This window comes from Salvelinus alpinus, chromosome 15 (genome assembly GCF_045679555.1).
Source record: "Salvelinus alpinus chromosome 15, SLU_Salpinus.1, whole genome shotgun sequence".
NCBI classification, from domain to species: Eukaryota; Metazoa; Chordata; class Actinopteri; order Salmoniformes; family Salmonidae; genus Salvelinus; species Salvelinus alpinus.
The window spans coordinates 2,736,531-2,756,762 of NC_092100.1; the positions used below are offsets into that span (position 1 = coordinate 2,736,531).

The 20,232-nt window shown below is 48.9% G+C and overlaps 1 protein-coding gene across 1 annotated transcript in view; it reads left to right on the forward strand.

The window, feature by feature from the left end:
- Positions 1-20,232, forward strand: part of atp10a (ATPase phospholipid transporting 10A) — a gene marked incomplete at its 3' end in the record, with an annotated part of 110,602 nt that overhangs the window by 73,027 nt on the left and 17,343 nt on the right. Inside the window, 3 exon segments of the mRNA XM_071342261.1 lie at positions 2,532-2,755; positions 5,081-5,275; positions 9,288-9,849. Coding sequence (XP_071198362.1) covers positions 2,532-2,755; positions 5,081-5,275; positions 9,288-9,849 — 981 coding nt within the window.

Consider the following 20,232-nt stretch of genomic DNA (forward strand, 5'->3'; position numbering starts at 1 on the left):
CCAACGGTGAGACGGTAGGGGTACGGTGAGACGGTAGGGGTACGGTGAGACGGTAGGGGTACGGTGGCCGGGGTGGAGTATAGTCACGATGCCAACGGTGAGACGGTAGGGGTACGGTGAGACGGTAGGGGTACGGTGAGACGGTAGGGGTACGGTGGCCGGGGTGGAGTATAGTCACGATGCCAACGGTGAGACGGTAGGGGTACGGTGAGACGGTAGGGGTACGGTGAGACGGTAGGGGTACGGTGGCCGGGGTGGAGTATAGTCACGATGCCAACGGTGAGACGGTAGGGGTACGGTGAGACGGTAGGGGTACGGTGAGACGGTAGGGGTACGGTGGCCGGGGTGGAGTATAGTCACGATGCCAACGGTGAGACGGTAGGGGTACGGTGAGACGGTAGGGGTACGGTGAGACGGTAGGGGTACGGTGGCCGGGGTGGAGTATAGTCACGATGCCAACGGTGAGACGGTAGGGGTACGGTGAGACGGTAGGGGTACGGTGAGACGGTAGGGGTACGGTGGCCGGGGTGGAGTATAGTCACGATGCCAACGGTGAGACGGTAGGGGTACGGTGAGACGGTAGGGGTACGGTGAGACGGTAGGGGTACGGTGGCCGGGGTGGAGTATAGTCACGATGCCAACGGTGAGACGGTAGGGGTACGGTGGCCGGGGTGGAGTATAGTCACGATGCCAACGGTGAGACGGTAGGGGTACGGTGGCCGGGGTGGAGTATAGTCACGATGCCAACGGTGAGACGGTAGGGGTACGGTGGCCGGGGTGGAGTATAGTCACGATGCCAACGGTGAGACGGTAGGGGTACGGTGGCCGGGGTGGAGTATAGTCACGATGCCAACGGTGAGACGGTAGGGGTACGGTGGCCGGGGTGGAGTATAGTCACGATGCCAACGGTGAGACGGTAGGGGTACGGTGGCCGGGGTGGAGTATAGTCACGATGCCAACGGTGAGACGGTAGGGGTACGGTGGCCGGGGTGGAGTATAGTCACGATGCCAACGGTGAGACGGTAGGGGTACGGTGGCCGGGGTGGAGTATAGTCACGATGCCAACGGTGAGACGGTAGGGGTACGGTGGCCGGGGTGGAGTATAGTCACGATGCCAACGGTGAGACGGTAGGGGTACGGTGGCCGGGGTGGAGTATAGTCACGATGCCAACGGTGAGACGGTAGGGGTACGGTGGCCGGGGTGGAGTATAGTCACGATGCCAACGGTGAGACGGTAGGGGTACGGTGGCCGGGGTGGAGTATAGTCACGATGCCAACGGTGAGACGGTAGGGGTACGGTGGCCGGGGTGGAGTATAGTCACGATGCCAACGGTGAGACGGTAGGGGTACGGTGGCCGGGGTGGAGTATAGTCACGATGCCAACGGTGAGACGGTAGGGGTACGGTGAGACGGTAGGGGTACGGTGGCCGGGGTGGAGTATAGTCACGATGCCAACGGTGAGACGGTAGGGGTACGGTGAGACGGTAGGGGTACGGTGGCCGGGGTGGAGTATAGTCACGATGCCAACGGTGAGACGGTAGGGGTACGGTGAGACGGTAGGGGTACGGTGGCCGGGGTGGAGTATAGTCACGATGCCAACGGTGAGACGGTAGGGGTACGGTGAGACGGTAGGGGTACGGTGGCCGGGGTGGAGTATAGTCACGATGCCAACGGTGAGACGGTAGGGGTACGGTGGCCGGGGTGGAGTATAGTCACGATGCCAACGGTGAGACGGTAGGGGTACGGTGAGACGGGGTGGAGTATAGTCACGATGCCAACGGTGAGACGGTAGGGGTACGGTGGCCGGGGTGGAGTATAGTCACGATGCCAACGGTGAGACGGTAGGGGTACGGTGGCCGGGGTGGAGTATAGTCACGATGCCAACGGTGAGACGGTAGGGGTACGGTGGCCGGGGTGGAGTATAGTCACGATGCCAACGGTGAGACGGTAGGGGTACGGTGAGACGGTAGGGGTACGGTGAGACGGTAGGGGTACGGTGAGACGGTAGGGGTACGGTGAGACGGTAGGGGTACGGTGAGACGGTAGGGGTACGGTGAGACCAGACCGTAGGGGTACGGTGAGACCGTAGGGGTACTGTACTGTAGGGTTACTGTACTGTAGGGGTACTGTACTGTAGGGGTACTGTACTGTAGGGTTACTGTACTGCAGGGTTACTGTACTGTAGGGTTACTGTACTGTAGGGTTACTGTACTGTAGGGTTACTGTACTGTAGGGTTACTGTACTGTAGTAAGGGCATTAGACCATACTGTAGGGTTAGGAGAAGGTACTCCCACGACGTGAACAGTGAGGGAGGCCTGGGGTGTATTCATTACACACCAAACAGAATGAAACCGGGTGGGACTAACTGCAAAAAAATGTCAACGTGTTACATTGTGTGGCCTAATGAACATAACCCATCTCACACTGCAGTCTGCTAGATCACACTGTTGTTGTTTATCCAGGAATCAGGAAGTCTGGACCTCTAGTAGCAGTGTTATATTATAATATTCTGTGTGTCTGTCCTCCCCAGCGAGGCGTCTGGCCATGTACCAGGACCTGGTGGACTCAGAGGAGGAGGACTGTACGTCCCACAGTGGCACCTTGCCCAGACGGGATAGCGTCACCAGCAACCAGAGTGCTGCCAAGGTGGTACTCCGCTCCCAGAGCACCAAGTCCCACCGCAGGACTGGCAGTCGGGCCGAAGCCAAGAGAGCCAGCATCCTGTCCAAACACACTGCATTCAGCAGCCCCATGGTACCTATCACTCCATTATTACTCAACACACTGCATTCAGCAGCCCCGTGGTACTTATCACTCCATTATTACTCAACACACTGCATTCAGCAGCCCCGTGGTACTTATCACTCCATTATTACTCAACACACTGCATTCAGCAGCCCCGTGGTACTTATCACTACATTATTACTCAACACACTGCATTCAGCAGCCCCGTGGTACTTATCACTCCATTATTACTCAACACACTGCATTCAGCAGCCCCGTGGTACCTATCACTCCATTATTACTCAACACACTGCATTCAGCAGCCCCGTGGTACCTATCACTCCATTATTACTCAACACACTGCATTCAGCAGCCCCGTGGTACTTATCACTCCATTATTACTCAACACACTGCATTCAGCTCCCCCGTGGTACTTATCACTCCATTATTACTCAACACACTGCATTCAGCAGCCCCGTGGTACTTATCACTCCATTATTACTCAACACACTGCATTCAGCAGCCCCGTGGTACTTATCACTCCATTATTACTCAACACACTGCATTCAGCAGCCCCGTGGTACCTATCACTCCATTATTACTCAACACACTGTATTCAGTAGCCCCGTGGTACTTATCACTCCATTATTACTCAACACAGAGCTGTGTCTATTGGCTACAGCAGGGGTATTTCAATCTTACTCTACGAGGTTCAGAGTACTGCTGCTTTTTTTGTTCTACCTGATCATTTATTGCACTCACCTGGTGTCCCAGGTCTAGTCCCTGGTTAGAGGGTAGAATGGGAGGGGGAAAGCAGCTTGGAGGTCCATAGTTGAGTTTGAGGGGGATCTACAGTATGGGCAGCAGGTGGCCAAGAGGTTGGAGAGGGCAGCATGTAGCCAAGAGGTTGGAGAGGGCAGCAGGTGGCCAAGAGGTTGGAGAGGGCAGCAGGTGGCCAAGAGGTTGGAGAGGGCAGCAGGTGGCCAAGAGGTTGGAGAGGGCAGCAGGTGGCCAAGAGGTTGGAGAGGGCAGCAGGTGGCCAAGAGGTAGGAGAGGGCAGCAGGTAGGAGAGGGCAGCAGGTTGGAGAGGGCAGCAGGTAGCCAAGAGGTTGGAGAGGGCAGCAGGTAGGAGAGGGCAGCAGGTAGCCAAGAGGTTGGAGAGGGCAGCAGGTAGCCAAGAGGTTGGAGAGGGCAGCAGGTTGGAGAGGGCAGCAGGTAGCCAAGAGGTTGGAGAGGGCAGCAGGTAGCCAAGAGGTTGGAGAGGGCAGCAGGTTGGAGAGGGCAGCAGGTAGCCAAGAGGTTGGAGAGTGCAGCAGGTTGGAGAGGGCAGCAGGTAGCCAAGAGGTTGGAGAGGGCAGCAGGTAGCCAAGAGGTTGGAGAGGGCAGCAGGTAGCCAAGAGGTTGGAGAGGGCAGCAGGTAGCCAAGAGGTTGGAGAGGGCAGCAGGTAGCCAAGAGGTTGGAGAGGGCAGCAGGTAGCCAAGAGGTTGGAGAGGGCAGCAGGTAGCCAAGAGGTTGGAGAGGGCAGCAGGTAGCCAAGAGGTTGGAGAGGGCAGCAGGTAGCCAAGAGGTTGGAGAGGGCAGCAGGTAGCCAAGAGGTTGGAGAGGGCAGCAGGTAGCCAAGAGGTTGGAGAGGGCAGCAGGTAGCCAAGAGGTTGGAGAGGGCAGCAGGTAGGAGAGGGCAGCAGGTGGCCAAGAGGTTGGAGAGGGCAGCAGGTGGCCAAGAGGTTGGAGAGGGCAGCAGGTGGCCAAGAGGTTGGAGAGGGCAGCAGGTGGCCAAGAGGTTGGAGAGGGCAGCAGGTGGCCAAGAGGTTGGAGAGGGCAGCAGGTGGCCAAGAGGTTGGAGAGGGCAGCAGGTGGCCAAGAGGTTGGAGAGGGCAGCAGGTGGCCAAGAGGTTGGCGAGGCCAGCAGGTTGGAGAGGCCAGCAGGTAGGAGAGGCCAGCAGGCAACCAGAGTGTCGTTGGTTAGTCAGATGAGTCAAATCTGGTGGGATTCTAAGTATCCTAGATGCCTTTTCCTGCCGTTGTTCCTTTGAAGAAGGCATTTTTATTTTTATTTGACCTTTATTTTAACTAGGCAAGTCAGTTAAGAACAAATTCTTATTTTTAATGACTGCCTAGGAACAGTGGGTTAACTGCCTTGTTCAGGGGCAGAATGACAGATTTGTACCTCGGGGATTCGAACTTGCAACCTTTCGGTTACTAGTCCAACGCTCTAACCACTAGGCTACCTGCCGCACCAGCATAGCTGATCCTGGGGTATGTTTCTGTGTGTAGGTTGAAGGCAGAAAATACACATTTCCATGACCTGAAAATGACAAAAACATTCTTCTCAACCTACTCTCTCTCTTCAACAGGAGAAGGACATCACACCTGACCCCCAGCTCCTGGACAAGGTCAACCACTGCAGCAGCCAGATGACCTTCAAGAGGTTCCACAGCCAATCCCTGTCTCAGCTGCCCTCTGACCTCACTGACATCATCGACTTCTTCATCGCCCTCACCATCTGTAACACAGTGGTGGTGTCATCGCCCAATCAGCCACGACAGAAGGTAGGCACTGAGTGTACAAAACATTAGGAACACCTTCCTGATATTGAGTTGCACCCCCCCTTGCCCTCAGAACAGCCTCAATTCGTCGGGGCGTGGGACTCTACAACGTGTTGAAAGCGTTCCACAGGGATGCTGGCCAGGGCATAAATGAACACCCGTGCCACCCGTGGGTAGATTTAGATATTGGCGGGTAAAAATGTCTTTCACCAGCCACGTTAGCGTGTAGTCAATTTGCAGGGCTCTACAGTGCCAGCATTACATTTGCATTAGTGAATAAAAGTAGTCAAAAGTCAAGTATGAGCATGTGTGTGAGTTTTAGGTATTTCTGTTGTTTTGTTTCATAGCTGCTCATCGCACAAAGAAATACCCAGCAACAGCTTTGCACTGATAGAGACGTGTTTGGAGGCGCTGGCAACAGGCGTAACAGTTTGGTCTAATTTACTCAAGTCAGCAAAGTGAGACTTTGTCCTCCTGTTTCATGGCTGTTTACATGATGAAATACAGTACTACTTACTAATACATGGAGTACAGCAGTATACCACATTACTACTTACTAATACATGGAGTACAGCAGTATACCACATTACTACTTACTAATACATGATGGAATACAGCAGTATACCACATTACTACTTACTAATACATGGAGTACAGCAGTATACCACATTACTACTTACTAATACATGGAGTACAGCAGTATACCACATTACTACTTACTAATACATGATGAAATACAGTACTACTTACTAATACATGATGAAATACATACCACATTACTACTTACTAATACATGATGGAATACAGCAGTATACCACATTACTACTTACTAATACATGGAGTACAGCAGTATACCACATTACTACTTACTAATACATGATGAAATACAGCAGTATACCACATTACTACTTACTAATACATGATGAAATACAGCAGTATACCACATCACTACTTACTAATACATGGAGTACAGCAGTATACCACATTACTACTTACTAATACATGATGAAATACAGCAGTATACCACATTACTACTTACTAATACATGGAGTACAGCAGTATACCACATTACTACTTACTAATACATGATGAAATACAGTACTACTTACTAATACATGATGAAATACAGCAGTATACCACATTACTACTTACTAATACATGGAGTACAGCAGTATACCACATTACTACTTACTAATACATGATGAAATACAGCAGTATACCACATTACTACTTACTAATACATGGAGTACAGCAGTATACCACATTACTACTTACTAATACATGATGAAATACAGTACTACTTACTAATACATGATGAAATACAGCAGTATACCACATTACTACTTACTAATACATGATGAAATACAGTACTACTTACTAATACATGATGAAATACAGCAGTATACCACATTACTACTTACTAATACATGGAGTACAGCAGTATACCACATTACTACTTACTAATACATGATGAAATACAGTACTACTTACTAATACATGATGAAATACAGCAGTATACCACATTACTACTTACTAATACATGATGAAATACAGTACTACTTACTAATACATGATGGAGTACAGCAGTATACCACATTACTACTTACTAATACATGATGAAATACAGCAGTATACCACATTACTACTTACTAATACATGATGAAATACAGCAGTATACCACATTACTACTGACTAATACATGATGAAATACAGCAGTATACCACATTACTACGTACTAATACATGGAGTACAGCAGTATACCACTACTACTTACTAATACATGGAGTACAGCAGTATACCACATTACTACTTACTAATACATGATGAAATACAGCAGTATACCACATTACTACTTACTAATACATGATGAAATACAGTACTACTTACTAATACATGATGAAATACGGCAGTATACCACATTACTACTTACTAATACATGATGAAATACAGCAGTATACCACATTACTACTTACTAATACATGATGAAATACAGTACTACTTACTAATACATGATGAAATACATACCACATTACTACTTACTAATACATGATGGAATACAGCAGTATACCACATTACTACTTACTAATACATGGAGTACAGCAGTATACCACATTACTACTTACTAATACATGATGAAATACAGCAGTATACCACATTACTACTTACTAATACATGATGAAATACAGCAGTATACCACATCACTACTTACTAATACATGGAGTACAGCAGTATACCACATTACTACTTACTAATACATGATGAAATACAGCAGTATACCACATTACTACTTACTAATACATGGAGTACAGCAGTATACCACATTACTACTTACTAATACATGATGAAATACAGTACTACTTACTAATACATGATGAAATACAGCAGTATACCACATTACTACTTACTAATACATGGAGTACAGCAGTATACCACATTACTACTTACTAATACATGATGAAATACAGCAGTATACCACATTACTACTTACTAATACATGGAGTACAGCAGTATACCACATTACTACTTACTAATACATGATGAAATACAGTACTACTTACTAATACATGATGAAATACAGCAGTATACCACATTACTACTTACTAATACATGATGAAATACAGTACTACTTACTAATACATGATGGAGTACAGCAGTATACCACATTACTACTTACTAATACATGATGAAATACAGCAGTATACCACATTACTACTTACTAATACATGATGAAATACAGCAGTATACCACATTACTACTGACTAATACATGATGAAATACAGCAGTATACCACATTACTACGTACTAATACATGGAGTACAGCAGTATACCACTACTACTTACTAATACATGGAGTACAGCAGTATACCACATTACTACTTACTAATACATGATGAAATACAGCAGTATACCACATTACTACTTACTAATACATGATGAAATACAGTACTACTTACTAATACATGATGAAATACGGCAGTATACCACATTACTACTTACTAATACATGATGAAATACAGCAGTATACCACATTACTACTTACTAATACATGATGAAATACAGTACTACTTACTAATACATGATGAAATACAGCAGTATACCACATTACTACTTACTAATACATGATGGAATACAGCAGTATACCACATTACTACTTACTAATACATGATGGAGTACAGCAGTATACCACATTACTACTTACTAATACATGATGGAATACAGCAGTATACCACATTACTACTTACTAATACATGATGGAATACAGCAGTATACCACATTACTACTTACTAATACATGATGAAATACAGCAGTATACCACATTACTACTTACTAATACATGGAGTTCAGCAGTATACCACATTACTACTTACTAATACATGATGGAATACAGCAGTATACCACATTACTATGTACTAATACATGATGAAATACAGCAGTATACCACATTACTACGTACTAATACATTTTGAAATACAGCAGTATACCACATTACTACGTACTAATACATGATGAAATACAGCAGTATACCACATTACTACGTACTAATACATTTTGAAATACAGCAGTATACCACATTACTACTTACTAATACATGATGAACTTGAGCAGTATACCACATTACTACTTACTAATACATGATGAAATACAGCAGTATACCACATTACTACTTACTAATACATGATGAAATACAGCAGTATACCACATTACTACTTACTAATACATGATGAAATACAGCAGTATACCACATTACTACTTACTAATACATGGAATACAGCAGTATACCACATTACTACGCACTAATACATTTTGAAATACAGCAGTATACCACATTACTACGTACTAATACATTTTGAAATACAGCAGTACACCACATTACTACGCACTAATACATGGAATACAGCAGTATACCACATTACTACGCACTAATACATTTTGAAATACAGCAGTATACCACATTACTACGTACTAATACATACTATATTACTAATGTTTCTAACCCTCTGTCCCTCCCTCTCAGGTGCGAATGAGGTTTGGGCTAAAGTCCCCAGTGAAGACTATCGAGGACTTCATCAAGCGCTTCACCTCCAGTCGTCTCACCAACTCCAACAGCAGCAGCTCTTCCAGCCTCAACCGCTCCTCCCACCGCGAATGTTCCAGTGTCCTCTCCTCCCCCTCCGCCGAGAGCACCCTGACGAAGTTAGATGAGGAGCATCACCCTGGAGGTCCGGGTGGTTTGGAGCATGCCTTCTCCCCCGTCCCTCCTCACGCTACCGAGGGAGAGTCCGGGGCCGTAGAGGAAGGAGAGCTCCGCTACGAAGCAGAGTCACCTGACGAGGCTGCCCTGGTGTATGCGGCGCGTGCCTACAAGTGTTCTCTGGTTGGCCGGCTACCTGATCAGGTGACGGTGGAGCTACCTCACCTGGGGAAGCTAAGCTTTGAGCTGCTCCACACTCTGGGGTTTGACTCCACCAGAAAGAGGATGTCTGTGGTGGTGAGACACCCGCTAACAGACCAGATCACCGTCTACACTAAAGGAGCTGACTCTGTCATCATGGACCTCATCACACTGCCACCTACAGGTAGGAGGACCTCACAGCGGGCCAGGGGAGGGGTGGTAGGGGACTGGTCACTATGGTGCTTGAGTTTATTAGGTATAATCTCACATACAGTGCCTTCAGAAAGTATTCATACCCCTTGACTTATTATATAGTTTTGGCAAGTCAGTTAGGACATCTACATGACAGAAGTAATTTTTCCAACAATTGTTTACAGACAGATTATTTCACTTATAATTCACTGTATCACAATTCCAGTGGGTCAGAAGTTTACATACACTAAGTTGACTGTGCCTTTAAACAGCTTGGAAAATTCCAGAAAATGATGTCATGGCTTTAGAAGCTTCTGGTAGGCTAATTGACATCATTTGAGTCAATTGGAGGTGTACCTGTGGATGTATTTCAAGGCCTACCTTCAAACTCAGTGCCTCTTTGCTTGTCATCATGGGAAAATCTAAAGAAATCAGCCAAGACTTCAGAAGAAAAATGTAGACCTCCACAGGTCTGGTTCATCCTTGGGAGCAATTTCCAAACGCCTGAAGGTACCACGTTCATCTGTACAAACAATAGTACGCAAGTATAAACACCATGGGACCACGCAGTCATCATACCGCTCAGGAAGGAGACGCGTTCTGTCTCCTAGAGATGAACGTACTTTGGTGAGAAAAGTGCAAATCAATCCCAGAACAACAGCAAAGGACCTTGTGAAGATGCTGGAGGAAACAGGTAAAATATTATCTATATCCACAGTAAAACGAGTCTTATATCGACATAACCTGAAAGGCCGCTCAGCAAGGAAGCCACTGCTCCAAAACCGCCATAAGAAAGCCAGACTACGGTTTGCAACTGCACATGGGGACAAAGATCGTACTTTTTGGAGAAATGTCCTCTGGTCTGATGAAACAAAAATAGAACTGTTTGGCCATAATGACCATCGTTATGTTTGGAGGAAAAAGGGGAGGCTTGTAAGCCGAAGAACACCATCCCAACCGTGAAGCACGAGGGTGGTAGCATCATGTTGTGGGGGTGCTTTGCTGAAGGAGGGACTGGTGCTCTTCACAAAATAGATGGCATCATGAGGGAGGAAATTTATGTGGATATATTGAAGCAACATCTCAAGACATCAGTCAGGAAGTTAAAGCTTGGTCGCAAATGGGTCTTCCAAATGGACAATGACCCCAAGCATACTTCCAAAGTTGTGGAAAAATGGCTTAAGGACAACAAAGTCAAGGTATTGGAGTGGCCATCACAAAGCCCTGACCTCAATCCTAAAGAACATTTCTGGGCAGAACTGAAAAGGCTTGTGCGAGCAAGGAGGCCTACAAACATGACTCAGTTACACCAGCTCTGTCAGGAGGAATGGGCCAAAATTCACCCAACTTATTGTGGTAAGCTTGTGGAAGGCTACCCGAAACGTTTGACCCAAGTTAAACAATTTAAAGGCAATGCTACCAAATACTAATTGAGTGTTTGTAAACTTCTGACCCACTGGGAATGTGATGAAAGAAATAAAAGCTGAGATAAATCACTCTCTACTATTATTCTGACATTTCACATTCTTAAAATAAAGTGGTGATCCTAACTGACCTAAGACAGGGAATTTTTACTAGGATTAAATGTCAGAAATTGTGAACTGAGTTTAAATGTATTTGGCGAAGGTGTATGTAAACTTCTGACTTCAACTGTTTTTTGCAGTATTAATATAGTGTCTTGTTGCAAACAGGATGCATGTTTTGGAATATTTATATTCTGTACAGACTTCCTTCTTTTCACTCTGTCATTTAGGTTCGTATTGTGGAGTAACTACAATGTTGTTGATCCATCCTCAGTTTTCTCCTATCACAGCCATTAAACTCTGTGACCATTTTACAAGTCACCATTGGCCTCATGGTGAAATCCCTGAGCAGTTTCCTTCCTCTCCGGTAACTGAGTTAGGAAGAACTCCTGTATCTTTGTAGTGACTGGGTGTATTGATACACCATCCAAAGTGTAATTAATAACTTCACCATGCTCAAAGGGATATTCAATGAACCAACAGGTGTATTCCTGATACAGGGAATGAGGCCCAGCAGGTATATTCCTGATACAGGGAATGAGGCCCAGCAGGTGTATTCCTGATATGGGGAATGAGGCCCAGCAGGTGTATTCCTGATACAGGGAATGAGGCCCAGCAGGTGTATTCCTGATACGGGGAATGAGGCCCAGCAGGTATATTCCTGATACGGGGAATGAGGCCCAGCGGGTGTATTCCTGATACGGGGAATGAGGCCCAGCGGGTGTATTCCTGATACGGGGAATGAGGCCCAGCGGGTGTATTCCTGATACAGGGAATGAGGCCCAGCAGGTGTATTCCTGATACAGGGAATGAGGCCCAGCGGGTGTATTCCTGATACGGGGAATGAGGCCCAGCGGGTGTATTCCTGATATAGGGAATGAGGCCCAGCAGGTGTATTCCTGATATAGGGAATGAGGCCCAGCAGGTGTATTCCTGATATAGGGAATGAGGCCCAGCAGGTATATTCCTGATATAGGGAATGAGCTCCAGCAGGTGTATTCCTGATATAGGGAATGAGGCCCAGCAGGTGTATTCCTGATATAGGGAATGAGCTCCAGCAGGTGTATTCCTGATATAGGGAATGAGCTCCAGCAGGTGTACGGGGAATGAGGCCCAGTGGGTGTATTCCTGATACAGGGAATGAGGCCCAGCAGGTATATTCCTGATACAGGGAATGAGGCCCAGCAGGTGTATTCCTGATATAGGGAATGAGGCCCAGCAGGTATATTCCTGATACAGGGAATGAGGCCCAGCAGGTATATTCCTGATACAGGGAATGAGGCCCAGCAGGTATATTCCTGATACAGGGAATGAGGCCCAGCGGGTGTATTCCTGATACAGGGAATGAGGCCCAGCAGGTATATTCCTGATACAGGGAATGAGGCCCAGCAGGTGTATTCCTGATATAGGGAATGAGGCCCAGCAGGTATATTCCTGATACAGGGAATGAGGCCCAGCAGGTGTATTCCTGATATAGGGAATGAGGCCCAGCAGGTATATTCCTGATACAGGGAATGAGGCCCAGCAGGTGTATTCCTGATATAGGGAATGAGGCCCAGCAGGTCTATTCCTGATATAGGGAATGAGCTCCAGCAGGTGTATTCCTGATATAGGGAATGAGCTCCAGCAGGTGTATTCCTGGCTGTTGTAGGAGAGAAATGTAGAGTCTAAAAATCCTTAATGGCGAAGGTCCACACACACACGTCGTTAGTCGTCCAGGAACGCAAAGAGCTACAGAGGCGCCTTTTTCACTAATTCTGTGTACACACCGTCACCAGACACCTGTCCAGGATTGCTTAGCAAGGCTCCCTGCCATGCCGTCCTTTTCTCTGCCACAACAACGCAGTGAAGTGATTAGAAGAAACCCTGTTTGTTAGGTGGATGTTTTCCAGGACCATAGGAAAACCACAGAGTTGGGTTTTAAAATGGCTGAGTGTGAACCTGACTTGGAAGTCTTTGGTGTGGCAGCGATGTTTGGAAGAACGTTTTGTGAAGCAGAATTGTTTTTAAAAAAGTCACGTATTCAGTGGAGCAGTTGTGACAGGCTTTTTGAAGACATGGTACCCCATTCAGTGTGACCCTGCCAGTATATGCAACAGGGTTTCTGTGATGAATCAAAAACTTTGTCCTTACCCTGCAATAATGTATTCAGTATTGAACCTGTGTGAATGCTCATCTCAGCAAGTCATAAATGAAGGCAGGTTGAACTGTAATAGAAAGTTATCCTTGTATCACCTTGAATAAAGCACCTTGGTAACTGCACCTTGGTAACCTTGGTAACTGCACCTTGGTAACCTTGGTAACTGCACCTTGGTAACTGCACCTTGGTAGCCTTGGTAACTGCACCTTGGTAACCTTGGTAACTGCACCTTGGTAACCTTGGTAACTGCACCTTGGTAACCTTGGTAACTGCACCTCGGTAACTGCACCTTGGTAGCCTTGGTAACTGCACCTTGGTAACCTTGGTAACTGCACCTTGGTAACCTTGGTAACTGCACCTTGGTAACCTTGGTAACTGCACCTTGGTAACCTTGGTAACTGCCGTAAATCAAGAGAGAAGGTTCGTGCTGTTTTTATTCTGCCATCTTTTCTCAGTTACTCTGAAACGATCCTGGATTCATCTTTTCTCAGTTACTCTGAAACGATCCTGGATTCATCTTTTCTCAGTTACTCTGAAACGATCCTGGATTCATCTTTTCTCAGTTACTCTGAAACGATCCTGGATTCATCTTTTCTCCGTTACTCTGAAACGATCCTGGATTCATCTTTTCTCAGTTACTCTGAAACGATCCTGGATTCATCTTTTCTCAGTTACTCTGAAACGATCCTGGATTCATCTTTTCTCAGTTACTCTGAAACGATCCTGGATTCATTTGTGAACGATGATATTTGATTTTCCAGTCCCAAATGGCACCCTATTCCCTAAATAGTTGTTTACTTTTGACCAGGGCCCATAAGGGGTTGCCATTTGGGACACAACCTTGGTGTTAGAGTGTTCTGAACGTCCATCATTTGAACGGCTCTCTGTGGCCAATCTCACAGGCTTTTTACTAACTGACATTTCAGGATGTGTGGGACCTTTTTGTAGTTTAGTTTATAGAGCGAGGCCAAGTCCTTTGGGACAGAGTTCTCGATCTCACCCCCTAGACCAGCTCCTCTGAATTGTGTCAAAGATGTTTTATAACTAACCCAAGATAAACTACAGCCTGTTGTTTCCTAAAGGGAGCAGAACAAGCAAGGAGGTGGGCAGAGCCGAGCACGAGCTAGCGAGATCCTATTGGTGCGTTTATAGCACGTATTTCCGTGAGGGAATGCGTACTCTGAAGTGCGCGTGTGCAATAACTCGATTCGCCCCTTGCACTCTACAAAACGTCACTCTGGTCGTAACAGATTCAGGTTTTGGTTAGAGAGAACTGTGTTGAGATGTTTGATAGATGAGAACATTTGCAGAATGTCGGCCAAAATCCATCCTGCTCCATCTTTCCCAACTGTCAGCCACTTGGCTTCCTCTCATCACCATATTTGGGGGTGACTGGAAATGCCAATGGGATGCTTCACATTTATATGCCATCTCAGCTTTTTACAGATCCCCCAGCTCTGTTCCTCATCCCCCAGCTCTGTTCCTCAGCCCCCAGCCCAGCTCTGTTCCTCATCCCCCAGCTCAGCTCTGTTCCTCATCCCCCAGCCCAGCTCTGTTCCTCATCCCCCAGCCCAGCTCTGTTCCTCATCCCCCAGCCCAGCTCTGTTCCTCATCCCCCAGCCCAGCTCTGTTCCTCAGCCCCCAGCCCAGCTCTGTTCCTCAGCCCCCAGCCCAGCTCTGTTCCTCATCCCCCAGCTCTGTTCCTCATCCCCCAGCTCTGTTCCTCATCCCCCAGCTCTGTTCCTCATCCCCCAGCTCTGTTCCTCATCCCCCAGCTCTGTTCCTCATCCCCCAGCCCAGCTCTGTTCCTCAGCCCCCAGCTCTGTTCCTCAGCCCCCAGCTCTGTTCCTCAGCCCCCAGCTCTGTTCCTCATCCCCCAGCTCTGTTCCTCATCCCCCAGCCCAGCTCTGTTTCTCATCCCCCAGCTATGTTCCTCATCCCCCAGCTCTGTTCCTCATCCCCCAGCTCTGTTCCTCATCCCCCAGCCCAGCTCTGTTCCTCATCCCCCAGCCCAGCTCTGTTCCTCATCCCCCAGCCCAGCTCTGTTCCTCAGCCCCCAGCCCAGCTCTGTTCCTCAGCCCCCAGCCCAGCTCTGTTCCTCATCCCCCAGCCCAGCTCTGTTCCTCAGCCCCCAGCCCAGCTCTGTTCCTCATCCCCCAGCCCAGCTCTGTTCCTCATCCCCCAGCCCAGCTCTGTTCCTCAGCCCCCAGCCCAGCTCTGTTCCTCAGCCCCCAGCCCAGCTCTGTTCCTCTTCCCCCAGCCCAGCTCTGTTCCTCATCCCCCAGCTCTGTTCCTCAGCCCCCAGCTCTGTTCCTCAGCCCCCAGCTCTGTTCCTCATCCCCCAGCTCTGTTCCTCATCCCCCAGCCCAGCTCTGTTCCTCATCCCCCAGCCCAGCTCTGTTTCTCATCCCCCAGCTATGTTCCTCATCCCCCAGCTCTGTTCCTCATCCCCCAGCTCTGTTCCTCATCCCCCAGCTCTGTTCCTCATCCCCCAGCTCTGTTCCTCATCTCCCAGCTCTGTTCCTCATCCCCCAGCCCAGCTCTGTTCCTCATCACCCAGCTCTGTTCCTCAGCCCCCAGCTTCTGTTCCTCATCCCCCAGCTCTGTTCCTCATCCCCCAGCTCTGTTCCTCATCCCCCAGCTCTGTTCCTCATCCCCCAGCTCTGTTCCTCATCCCCCAGCCCAGCTCTGTTCCTCATCCCCCAGCCCAGCTCTGTTCCTCTTCCCCCAGCCCAGCTCTGTTCCTCATCCCCCAGCCCAGCTCTATTCCTCATCCCCCAGCTCTGTTCCTCATCCCCCAGCTCTGTTCCTCATCCCCCAGCCCAGCTCTGTTCCTCTTCCCCCAGCCCAGCTCTGTTCCTCATCCCCCAGCCCAGCTCTATTCCTCATCCCCCAGCTCTGTTCCTCATCCCCCAGCTCTGTTCCTCATCCCCCAGCCCAGCTCTGTTCCTCATCCCCCAGCCCAGCTCTGTTCCTCATCCCCCAACCCAGCTCTGTTCCTCATCCCCCAGCTCTGTTCCTCAGCCCCCAGCCCAGCTCTGTTCCTCATCCCCCAGCTCTGTTCCTCATCCCCCAGCTCTGATCCTCAGCCCCCAGCCCAGCTCTGTTCCTCATCCCCCAGCTCTGTTCCTCATCCCCCAGCTCTGTTCCTCATCCCCCAGCTCTGTTCCTCAGCCCCCAGCTCTGTTCCTCAGCCCCCAGCTCTGTTCCTCAGCCCCCAGCCCAGCTCTGTTCCTCTTCCCCCAGCCCAGCTCTGTTCCTCATCCCCCAGCTCTGTTCCTCAGCCCCCAGCTCTGTTCCTCAGCCCCCAGCTCTGTTCCTCATCCCCCAGCTCTGTTCCTCATCCCGCAGCCCAGCTCTGTTCCTCATCCCCCAGCCCAGCTCTGTTTCTCATCCCCCAGCTATGTTCCTCATCCCCCAGCTCTGTTCCTCATCCCCCAGCTCTGTTCCTCATCCCCCAGCTCTGTTCCTCATCCCCCAGCTCTGTTCCTCATCCCCCAGCTCTGTTCCTCATCCCCCAGCTCTGTTCCTCATCCCCCAGCCCAGCTCTGTTCCTCATCACCCAGCTCTGTTCCTCAGCCCCCAGCTTCTGTTCCTCATCCCCCAGCTCTGTTCCTCATCCCCCAGCTCTGTTCCTCATCCCCCAGCTCTGTTCCTCATCCCCCAGCCCAGCTCTGTTCCTCATCCCCCAGCCCAGCTCTGTTCCTCTTCCCCCAGCCCAGCTCTGTTCCTCATCCCCCAGCCCAGCTCTATTCCTCATCCCCCAGCTCTGTTCCTCATCCCCCAGCTCTGTTCCTCATCCCCCAGCCCAGCTCTGTTCCTCTTCCCCCAGCCCAGCTCTGTTCCTCATCCCCCAGCCCAGCTCTATTCCTCATCCCCCAGCTCTGTTCCTCATCCCCCAGCTCTGTTCCTCATCCCCCAGCCCAGCTCTGTTCCTCATCCCCCAGCCCAGCTCTGTTCCTCATCCCCCAACCCAGCTCTGTTCCTCATCCCCCAGCTCTGTTCCTCAGCCCCCAGCCCAGCTCTGTTCCTCATCCCCCAGCTCTGTTCCTCATCCCCCAGCTCTGATCCTCAGCCCCCAGCCCAGCTCTGTTCCTCATCCCCCAGCTCTGTTCCTCATCCCCCAGCTCTGTTCCTCAGCCCCCAGCTCTGTTCCTCAGCCCCCAGCTCTGTTCCTCATCCCCCAGCTCTGTTCCTCATCCCCCAGCTCTGTTCCTCAGCCCCCAGCTCTGTTCCTCATCCCCCAGCCCAGCTCTGTTCCTCATCCCCCAGCTCTGTTCCTCATCCCCCAGCTCTGTTCCTCATCCCCCAGCCCAGCTCTGTTCCTCATCCCCCAGCCCAGCTCTGTTCCTCATCCCCCAACCCAGCTCTGTTCCTCATCCCCCAGCTCTGTTCCTCAGCCCCCAGCCCAGCTCTGTTCCTCATCCCCCAGCTCTGTTCCTCAGCCCCCAGCCCAGCTCTGTTCCTCATCCCCCAGCTCTGTTCCTCATCCCCCAGCTCTGTTCCTCATCCCCCAGCCCAGCTCTGTTCCTCATCCCCCAGCTCTGTTCCTCAGCCCCCAGCTCTGTTCCTCATCCCCCAGCTCTGTTCCTCAGCCCCCAGCTCTGTTCCTCATCCCCCAGCCCAGCTCTGTTCCTCATCCCCCAGCTCTGTTCCTCATCCCCCAGCCCAGCTCTGTTCCTCATCCCCCAGCTCTGTTCCTCATCCCCCAGCTCTGTTCCTCATCCCCCAGCTCTGTACCTAGGTCTACCCTGTGTCTCAGCCCAGCTCTGAATAGGCCTACCCTGTGTCTCAGCCCAGCTCTGAATAGGCCTACCCTGTGTCTCAGCCCAGCTCTGAATAGGCCTACCCTGTGTCTCAGCCCAGCTCTGAATAGGTCTACCCTGTGCCTCAGCCCAGCTCTGAATAGGCCTACCCTGTGTCTCAGCCCAGCTCTGAATAGGCCTACCCTGTGTCTCAGCCCAGCTCTGAATAGGCCTACCCTGTGTCTCAGCCCAGCTCTGAATAGGCCTACCCTGTGTCTCAGCCCAGCTCTGAATAGGCCTACCCTGTGTCTCAGCCCAGCTCTGAATAGGCCTACCCTGTGTCTCAGCCCAGCTCTGAATAGGTCTACCCTGTGTCTCAGCCCAGCTCTGAATAGGCCTACCCTGTGTCTCAGCCCAGCTCTGAATAGGCCTACCCTGTGTCTCAGCCCAGCTCTGAATAGGTCTACCCTGTGTCTCAGCCCAGCTCTGAATAGGCCTACCCTGTGTCTCAGCCCAGCTCTGAATAGGCCTACCCTGTGTCTCAGCCCAGCTCTGAATAGGTCTACCCTGTGTCTCAGCCCAGCTCTGAATAGGTCTACCCTGTGTCTCAGCCCAGCTCTGAATAGGCCTACCCTGTGTCTCAGCCCAGCTCTGAATAAGTCTACCCTGTGTCTCCCAAAACATCAATATATGTAATGTGTACAGTAACTATGTATTCACACTATGACTCTCCCGTTCAATGGAATGACCACCGCCCTCATATGTCATGTCTGCTAACATGTTTTATCTGGTTCTTCAGTGATAGACGGAACAGACAAGGTTTACTTGGATTCTGTACAAGTAAAGACCAACAAAATCCAACGTATTACATGGAATGTGCACAGGCTCCATGTTGGCAACAACAACAAACAAAAAAGATGAATGTTCTTGGACATTTAAAGATGCACTATGCAGAAATAGCTCTGTCATTTCCTGGTTGCTAAAGTTCTAATAGTTTGCCTAATTTCAGTTTGTGTAACAAAACAAGCAAGTCTACTGTAGACAATATCATTGTACAATCTGAACAGCTGTGAAATATATGTTCAATAACCAATAATATTGTATTTTCAGCTGTTTTGAAGCTGGTGGACAAACCGAATGTAAGACACAAAAAACTAAACTTAAGAACGGGCAGCATAGAAATAGTGCAGATAGAACAGATCTACCGCTTCTTAGAGACTTGCCTTCAATGAGAATGACAGATCTATAACTCACAATGCTATGTGAATTTGGTCGGGGTCGGCCAAAAAGTGACATATGGTTTTCCTGCTAGAGTTACATTTACAGAAAGGAGGATTGGAAGATTTAAAGAGGAGCTGGGTTGGAGAGGCCTATACTGCCACCTACTGTAGTAACTGCATAGGAGCCTTCATTTTTTTGACCCATCTACCAATCCTGTGCCCTTCTTTGAGGCATTGGAAAACCTCCCTGGTCTTTGGTTGAATCTGTGTTTGAAATTCACTGCTTGACCGGGGTACAGAGATGAGGTGGTCATTGAAAAATCATGTTAAACACTATTATTGAACAGAGTGAGTCCATACAACTTATTATGTGACTTGTTAAGCACATTTTTACTCCTGAACGTATTTAGGCTCCTTACCATAACAAAGGGGTTGAATACTTATTGAATCAAGACATTTCAGCTCTTCATTTTTGATTAATTTGTAAAAAATTTGAACAATATAATTCCACTTTGGCTTTATGGGGTATTGTGTGTGGGCCAGTGACACATCTCAATTGAATCAATTTTAAATTCGGGCAGTAACACAACAAAATGTGGTGTGAATACTCTCTGAACGTGAATACTCTCTGAACGTGAATACTCTCTGAACGTGAATACTCTCTGAACGTGAATACACTCTGAACGTGAATACTCTCTGAACGTGAATACTCTCTGAACGTGAATACTCTCTGAACGTGAATACTCT